Here is a 9,036-nt window from a genome sequence, read left to right as displayed (position 1 = left end):
AACAAAACCCACGATTTGGGCTATTAAGAAGGATTGATAGAATAAAAGTTATGCCTTCTGTTCTACAGGAAACCTATCTGGATTACCAGTGTAAAAGCCACCATATACTGAGTTTGTTTCAGTCACTGGTAGCTTATTTCCACGCACGATTCCATTTGATCTTCACCGTGACACTAAGAGATTTGTAATACCATCATCTCTAGTGCACAGTTGAAGGACTGAAGCTTGTTGAGGAGTAACATATGCATCCCATTTTTATACGAGATTAGAGTTAGTCCTTCATACAGATCAGGGTAGGTCTTCCCATTCCAAGATGAGGTTTAGGCTTCTCTCCGGATCCTAGTTTGTAGTCAGGCGCAGAGGGTGGGGCGGAGGCGGCCGCTCCAGGGCACAGGTTGGGCAAAGCCCGCCCTGAAGGCGGGACCACGGTGGGGCGTGGCCTCATGCCAATTCTTTCCGAGGACCTGGGCGGGACCTCCGCAGGGCCGTAAAGATCTCTCAGAGTCGTGAAGTGGCGTGGCGCAGAAGCGTTGCTTTACGACGCCTGGAGGAATACGCCGGGCCGGCGTTCAAGGCCTGTGACTTGCAGTAGCACGTGGGCCTCCGTAGTTCTTCCCGCTTGTAACTCTTACCTGCGGGCGTGGAGCAGCCACCTTGACGGATAGAGTGGCAGCGGAGGCCCAGGCTCGTGAGCTGATGGATTTTGCTGCTGAAAATGAAGCCACGTCGGGAGGCGGTCTCCAACGCGGAGCCGAGGGGGCGCGGCCGCCGCTCGAGCCCGGCGCGGGGGAGGCAGGGAAGGGGCTGACAGGAATGGAGGAAATAGGGGATGGAGAAGAAGCGGGTGCGCAGAGGGCAGAGGAAACGCGGGCGTTTCCAACGGCTGTGAAGCTAGAAGATACGACCTGGTCGGAAATGGAAGAAGGTGCGCTGGGCGGCCGGTGGATAAAGCAAGAGGCGGAGGACGGGCCTGAGGTGAAGGAGGAGAAACCCGACACCTGGGAGGTGAAGCAGGAGGCGGACGGCGGTGTGGTGGTGAAAGAGGAGAAGGTGGATGGGCCAGAGATAAAGGAAGAGAAAGTGAAGGTGAAGGAAGAGGTGATGGACTGGCCAGAAGTGAAGGAAGAGAGGAAAGATAACTTGGAGATAAAACAGGAGGAGATGGTGTTTGCTCAGAACATAAAGGAAGAGACGATGGATGAGGTGTGTGTGAAAGAAGAGAAGTATTTCCCGAAGGAAGAAGCGCTGGATGACACGAAGGTGAAAGAAGAGCCGCAGATCAGTTGCCCCGCGGGCTCGAAGCGGAAACTGGCCATGTCAAGGTAGGGCTTCGGGAATCCATGGCGGGGATGAAGCTGCGGGGTCCTCTGAAGTCTGGTTGGAAGGCAACTACACAACCAGCAGGTGCAGAAAATTAAGCACAGGTTGGGTCCCTGGAACCCGGGTGGTGGGAGTGGGGAGCGAGGAATTGGGGCTGGAGGGTCTTGTCAGATAACCACTTCAATGAAAATATGTGAGGTGGGTGGTGCCCCGTGAGCAAGTCAGGAGATGGAAACCCTGGGGACCAGAAAACCCCTGGACCAGGTTCTGGCTGGACTTAATGTGCCCTTGGCTGGGTATTGGTTTGAGGGGGGGATAGAGGTGAGGAAAAGGCTAATAAAACTAACAATGACAAAGTGGGTTAAGTTAAAATCATACAGAAATGCACTCAAACGCATCCAGTTGTGTCGTGTTCTAAGGATACCATGACTATTCGTTATTTTTATTTGTTTTTCCAGTTGTGTGTGGTCATGTGACATAGGACGTAAAGAGTGATCAGATTCTTGGGACTTTCACTATCCAGAACGCAATAGGTCCTAGAATAGCAGGTGAAGACAGGTAGTAATAGCAGGCCTAGGTTATTCTGATGCCCATTCCAGGTTGGGTGTGTAGTTGAGGAAAAACATTCAACTGCTGTTCTCCGAATTGGACTGAGTCTTACACAGTTTTACTGGGGTGTGAGCCTCTAATATATCTAAACATTACTCATGGATTGAACTTCTGGATATAGCACACACACCATCGTTAAGAGATTGCCAGGAATTACAAGTTAAAAATGCCATTGAATCATCTCTTTCTCTGATGATAGTAGTAAAAGAAGTCAAAAGTGAGATGATTTTTTTAAACAAATCTAATACATATTTTCTTGAGTTACATATCGCTTACAATACTGTAAATGTAGTCATTTGGGGACAGTTTCCTAGAAGAGAATTTTCTAACAGTGTTTGACAGCTGTTGAGTATTTTGTCAGAGTTACTTTCATATATTTTATTCACTATGCCTGTAAATTGATTGTGATAAGTAATTGACTCAGATTACAATTTTATAAACAAATAAGTAGAATTAATAATTGATAATGTACTACGTTTCCTGTGCGCTTTTGTAGATGTGAAACTTGTGGTACAGAAGAAGCCAAGTACAGATGCCCACGTTGTATGCGGCATTCTTGCAGGTATGTGTTTGTGTGTATATATATATATATTAGAGGCCCGATGCATGAAAATTCGTGCAAGAGTAGGCCTTCCTTCCCCTGGCTGTTGGCACTGGCTTCCCTCCGGGACCCAGGCTTCCCTCCTCTGGCTGCCTGCAGGCACCCGGGACACAGGCTGGCTTCCCTTGGCCACCTGCAGGCACTTGGACCCGAGTGAGCTTCCCTCTGGCCCCAGCTTCGTCAGGAATGATGTCCGGAAGATGTTCTGGTCTCATTAGCATATTACCCTTTTATTGTTATAGATAATTTCCTACCTTATTATCTCTATCTGTACCATTGTTACTTCAAAATATAAAAGTGCCTCCTCTTTTCTCTTTAGTTTGCCCTGTGTAAAGAAACACAAAGCAGAACTGACATGTAATGGAGTTCGAGATAAAACTGCCTATGTTTCATTACAACAGTTTACTGAAATGGACCTCCTAAGTGGTAAGCCATCTTATGCATAGCAGATTGATGCTTCCTGGCCATTGCTATATGCCGTTTGTTTATTTTTCTGTTTTGAAATTTTTAGATTATCGATTTTTGGAAGATGTGGCAAGAACAGCAGACCATATTTCCAGAGATGCTTTATTGAAAAGATCATTAAGCAATAAACATGTAAGTATTTCTTGTAATCTTTTCTAGTTAGAATTCCTTTTAATTAATTAGATTCATTTTTTTTCACTCAGCAAAATGTATTAAGTGGCCACTGAAGTCTATTCCAGTTACTAGGGATACAGCACTGACCAAAACAAAGGCCTTCACCTCATGGAACATATATTGCAAGGGGAGACACAGAAGTTGAGTAGAAAAAAAATATTTAATTTCAGGTGGAATTAAGTGCATGTGGAAAATAAAGAAAGCACAGGAGGTTAAAGAAAATGAGAATACTGTTTGTTGGGAAGAGGTTGTGAGGGTACTATTTTTGTTACAGGGGTCAGGATTAGCTGCTTTTAGAGATGACATTTAAGCGGTGATCTGAATGGTGAGAAAGAGGCAGTCTTGTGAACATTTGGAGGAAGACTATACCAGGTAGAGACAAAAGTAAAGATAGTCAGGAACAAGGCTGGTGTGTTTGAAGAATTAAAATAAGGGCAAAGCGACTGAAGTGAGAATGTTGAACTTTCGTTCTAGTTTATTCTGAGTGAAACTAGAAGGCATAGGAAGGTTCTGAGAGTGTTTGCTTTTAGAAAGATCACTCTTACTGCTGTCTGGAAAATGGACTTTAGCTGGTAAGAGTGGGAGATTGGAAGCAGCGAGACCAGTTTAAAGGCAGTTGCTTCAGATACGGGATGATAATGCTATGCTATTAGAATTATTAGGAAGCAATTAGATTATGGATTTAAAGGAATAGCTAATAGGACTTGCTATTTCAGTACACATAATTTTCATACTCTTTCATCCCTTTTTTTTTAAATCCTTATCCGAGCATATGTTTATGGATTTTAGATGGAGGAAGAGAGAGAGAAAATGAGAAACATCGATTTGTTGCCTCTCATACGTGCCCCAACTAAGGACCAAACCCAAAACCTAGGTATGTGTCCTGACTGGGAATCCAACCTAAGACCTGTTGGTGTATGAGATGATGCTCTAACCAGCTGAGTGCACCAGCCAGGGTTCATCCTTTTTTCATTCATTGAGCACTATTCAAAATTAAAGCTTACATGTTTGAAATATTTTGCAACTGCTATTGTTCCAGAAATTCTTTAATGATATTAAATCATGTCATGGAATTATGTTCACTTTTTTCAGGCACTGTTTTAATATTGAAGTTGCAGAATTTTAATACCTTTTAAACACGTTTTATTGGTGTTTTTAGTACAGACATGACATTACATGTATCTGAAAGAAAGATTATCGTGCATCAACTTTTTTCCTTAAGCTTAATTAGAATTCTACTTAAAAGATAAATTACCCTTTAATTTTTTTCTTTTTATTGTGAAGTATGGCTTGCACATAAAAAAGCATAAACGAAATACACTGTTTAATGAATAATTATAAAGTTAACATCCATCTAATTACCATTCAAGTCTAAAATTAGAACATTCACTTGCTTCTCAAAAGTTCCCTGCTCCCCCTTGTGCCCTTCTCTAATCCATTGTTATTTCTGAACAGTTTTCTAGTTTAAGACTGTACCACAATTTATCCATTCTTTTTTTGGTAGACTTTGAGTTTTCTGTAATAACAAGACAAAAATTAGAAACAATGCTACTATGAACAGTTTGTTTGTGAATTGTAGTTTGCATGTGCACATGTTTTTCTGGGGTTTATATCCGGGAGTGGAATTGCTTTGTTGTGGGGTGTACATCTCTTCAGTTTGACTAGGTGTTACCAAAACATTTTCCAAAGTGGTTATACCAGCTCCCAGTAGAGTGTAAATGTCCCTATTGTTACATCCTGTCCAATATTTGATGTGGTCAAAGTTTAAACATTTTGTCGCCCAGCTGGTGTGGCTAAGTGGCTGAGTGTCGACCTGTGACAGGAGATCAGAGTTTGATTCCAGTCAGAACACATACTTGGGTTGCGGGCTCGATCCTCAGTCTGGGGTGTGCAGAAAGAAGCCGATCAATGGTTCTCATCATTGATGTCTCTATCTCTTTCTCCCTCTCTCTTCCTCGCCAAAATCAATAAAACAAAAATTGTATTTAAAAAAAAAATTTGTCCATTAGATGGCTGCATAATCTTATTGTGGTTTTTAATTTGCAGTTCTCTGATTCCTAATGAGATTGAACACCTTTCAAATATTTCATTGGCCATTTGGATTTTCTCTTTTGTGGAATGCCTGTTTAAGGCTTTTGCTCATCTTTTCGTTGATCAGCTTTCTTCTTACTGTTTTTTAGGAATTCTTTGTATTTCTTGGTTGCTGGTTGTTGGTTGTCTGTGCTATAAATATATTATTCCATACTTTGGTTTTTGGGTTTTTTTCACTCAATAGTGTCTTGTGGTGAATAAATGTTCTTGATGTTAATGTAGTCAAATTTATCATGTTTTGTTTATAGTTAGTTTTATGTGTTTATAAAAGAAACCCTTACCTATCTGGAAGTTATGAAGTTGTTCTCCCATAGTTATTTTCTAAAAGCTTTTAGTGTTGCATCTCACATTTATATCTGTAAATGAGCGGGAATTAATTTTTGTGTAACATGCGAAGTGGAGGTCCCATTTAATTTTCCATATGGATAATCCACTTTTTCTAGCACCATTTATTGAAGAGTTCATCTTTTCCTTATTGCTCTGTAAGACCATGTTTGTCGTATATCAAGCATCCATATATGCTTGGGTTAGTTTCTAGCTAACTCTTCCACTTGTCTATCCACACCAATTATTGTAGCGGTGTGTTTGATGTTGTAATGTTTTGTTTATTTGTTTTTATTGAAACTTGCTATCTGATAGAGTAACTCCACCCTCTTTGTTCATTTTCTAGAGCCGTGGTCGGCAAACTGCGGCTTGAGAGCCACATGCGGCTCTTTGGCCCCTTGAGTGTGGCTCTTCCTAAGCCTTAGGAGTACCCTAATTAAGTTAATAACAATGTACCTACCTATATAGTTTAAGTTTAAAAAATTTGGCTCTCAAAAGAAATTTCAATCGTTGTACTGTTGATATTTGGCTCTGTTGATTAATGAGTTTGCCGACCACTGTTCTAGAGTATTGCTGTATTCTTTGTAATTCTCTATAAATAGGAAAAATCAGCCTGTTGGTTCTATAGTTTTTCCTGCCCCAACCTGAGCATTTTGATTGGGGTTCCATTTATTTTATAGGCTAACTTGAGTGATGAGACATCTTTTTAGCATTGAATCTTTAAATCCTTGTTGTGTTGTATCTGTGCATTTATTTGTGCCTTCTTTAATATCTCTCTAATTTTCTCAGTGGGGGTCTTGCTCATTTCCTGTTAGATTTATTCTTGGGCACGACTTTTCATGCTAATTTAAATAGCATTTTAATTTTATTATCTCTTTGCTGGTATTTATGAATGATTTTTTTGTTATTGTTTATTTTATAGCGAGCAACCATATTATAATCTATCCCAGTACCTTATCTATAAATTCTTTAGGGTTTTTTTTTCTGTAAATAATTCATCAATTTCTTTTTTATCATTAATATTTTGATCTCTGTCTCTATATTTGTCTCTCCCTCTCTCTCCTTCTCTCTCCTTCTCTCTCTCTCTCTCTCTCTCTTTCTCTCTCTCTCTCTCTCTCTCTCCTTATTGAAAAAGCTAGGACTTCCAATTCAATGTCAGATACTAGTGATGACAGGAGATATTTATGTTGCAAGTCCCAAGTTTACCCTTAGCTTGATAGGATTTTGCTAGAAGGATTCACAAGACTCGACATACAGTTGTACTCATGGGTATATTATTACAGTGAAAGGATACAGAGTAAAATTAGCAAAATGAAAAAGCATTTGGGGTAGTCTGGAGTAATTCAAATATAAGCTTCCAAGAATCCTGTGCCATTGGAGTCACACAGTACATAGTTAATTCTTTTGGCAGTGAGCTGTGATAACACATGTGAAGTATTGTCTACCAGGGAACACCATTAGAGACGCACTGTGCCAGGTTTTTATTGGGAGCTGATTGCAGAAGCACCCTCTGCCCAGCTTGTACCAAATCCCAGACTCCCAGAAGGAAAGTAAATAATCCACATTGTTTATACAAACAATTTTGGCACAGTGAACCATTTTTATCATTTGGAAAAGTTTTATTTCAGTTTAGGGAACCATCTATAATAATAAAAGTGTAATATGCAAATCGACTGAACAGCAGAATGACCATCTGGATGACTTTCTGGACGACCATGCTATGACATGCACTGGTGCCAGGCCAGCCAAGGCGGGTGTGATGCGATTGGTCGGGGGTCCCTGCTATCGCCCCGTGATCGCCCCGCAGAGGGAGGCCCAAGTTACCCGGCTGGTGGCACTGTGGTGGGTGGCAGGGCCTCCCTCTGCGGAGCCATTGATCTTGGAGCCCCATGATCTATCGCCCTGCAGAGGAAGGCCCAGGCAACCTGGCCCGCAGCCACAGAGGGAGGCCCAGCTGGCAGCGCTGTGGCGGGTGTGCAGGTCCTCCTTCTGTGGGGCGATCGATCTGGGGGCCCCGCGATTGATCACCCCACAGATGGAGGCCCAGGCCGCCGGATAGCAACACTGGGGTGGGTGTGCGGGGCCGATCAGTGATTGCCCCGCAGTGAGAGGCCCAGGCCAGCCAAGCAATCACACCCTACGCCTGTCGCCCACAGAGGGAGGTGACCGGGGAAGCGGGGGGCTGCGCCCCACAGATGGCAAGCAGTGGCAGCGGCAGGAGCGAGGCCGGCAGTCGGGGGGAAGGAAAGCCCCGATAGGCTCTGATTGCTGGGCAGGCCTAGTGACCTTACCCGAGGGGTCCTGGATTGTGAGAGGACACAGGCCGGGCTGAGGGACACCCCCACTCCCCTCCGCTTCACGAATTTCGTGCACCAGGCCTCTAGTTTACTAATAAGTCAAATTTCCAGACACCGGCCAAGGGTCAACCTTATAAGAAGAACCTTTTAAGGATAACAGTCTCAGGCCCACTATGTTAACTGTTCTGTACATCGTTGTTTTGTAACTCCTGACCATAAAGCAAAAACTTTCAAGATTTTAACATGATGTTTGCTCTTAAATTTTGTAGAATAATTTTATATTTACATAAAGAATTTCTACTTTGCTAAGAGATTTTTTCATGAACCTTTAATTGGTTTTCTATTTTAAGCTAAACTTACAAGGTGTTATTATCTTAACGAAGCATACTTTTATACTTTGCAGAATTCAGTTGTCTTATATGTGTGTGTACACATTATTCATTCATTAATTTTGTATTTCTGTTCATGAGTAAGATTGACCTCTAATTTTTCATTTTAGTATTTTCTTAGGTTTCCATATCTATATGATTCGAGTTCAGCCGTGGGCAAACTATGATCCACGGGCCAAATCCGGCCCGTTTGAAATGAATAAAACTATTGAAAAAAAAGACCGTACCCTTTTATGTAATGATGTTTACTTTAAATTTATATTAGTTCACACAAACACTCCATCTATGCTTTGGGTCCAGCCCTCCAGTCCAGTTTTAAGAACCCACTGTGGCCCTCGAGTCAAAAAGTTTGCCCACCCCTGTTCTAGTTTCATAAAATTATTTGGGAATGTTTTCATTTTGTTTTTTGATTCATTGGATTATTGGACTTAATTACTAGAATTATTTCTTTCTTGGGAATTTGGTAAAATTTATTAATGAACTAATATGTGTAGAGTTTGAGCCAATGAGGTATGTTCTTTATTATTTACTAGAGGCCCGGTGCACAAAAATTTGTGCACTCGGGGGGTGGGGGAGGGGGTCCCTCAGCCCGGCCTGTGCCCTCTCGCAGTCTGGGACTCCTCGGGAGATAATGACCTGCTGGCTTAGGCCTGCTCCTGGGTGGCAGAATCCCTAGGTGCAGCCCCTAGTCAGGCTCAGAGCAGGGCCAATTGGGGAGTTGGGGCGCCGTCCCCTGTCATGCACAGAGCAGGGCTGATCGGGAGGT

The 9,036-nt window shown here is 42.4% G+C and overlaps 1 protein-coding gene across 2 annotated transcripts in view; it reads left to right on the top strand.

Annotated features, from left to right (window-relative positions):
- The first annotated feature begins 525 nt into the window (after positions 1-525).
- The window catches only part of ZNHIT6 (zinc finger, HIT-type containing 6), a 58,764-nt gene continuing 50,253 nt past the window's right edge, over positions 526-9,036 (top strand). For both annotated transcript variants that reach the window (XM_006776257.2, XM_006776256.2), the window contains exons 1-4: positions 526-1,322; positions 2,426-2,491; positions 2,850-2,956; positions 3,042-3,127. In XM_006776257.2, the coding sequence (XP_006776320.1) occupies positions 697-1,322; positions 2,426-2,491; positions 2,850-2,956; positions 3,042-3,127 (885 nt within the window). In that variant the 5' untranslated portion in view covers positions 526-696. The remainder of the gene's footprint in view (positions 1,323-2,425; positions 2,492-2,849; positions 2,957-3,041; positions 3,128-9,036) is intronic.

The sequence above is a fragment of the Myotis davidii genome, unplaced genomic scaffold, assembly GCF_000327345.1.
Source record: "Myotis davidii unplaced genomic scaffold, ASM32734v1 scaffold162, whole genome shotgun sequence".
NCBI lineage: Eukaryota > Metazoa > Chordata > Mammalia > Chiroptera > Vespertilionidae > Myotis > Myotis davidii.
This window is presented reverse-complemented; position numbering and strand designations above follow the sequence as displayed.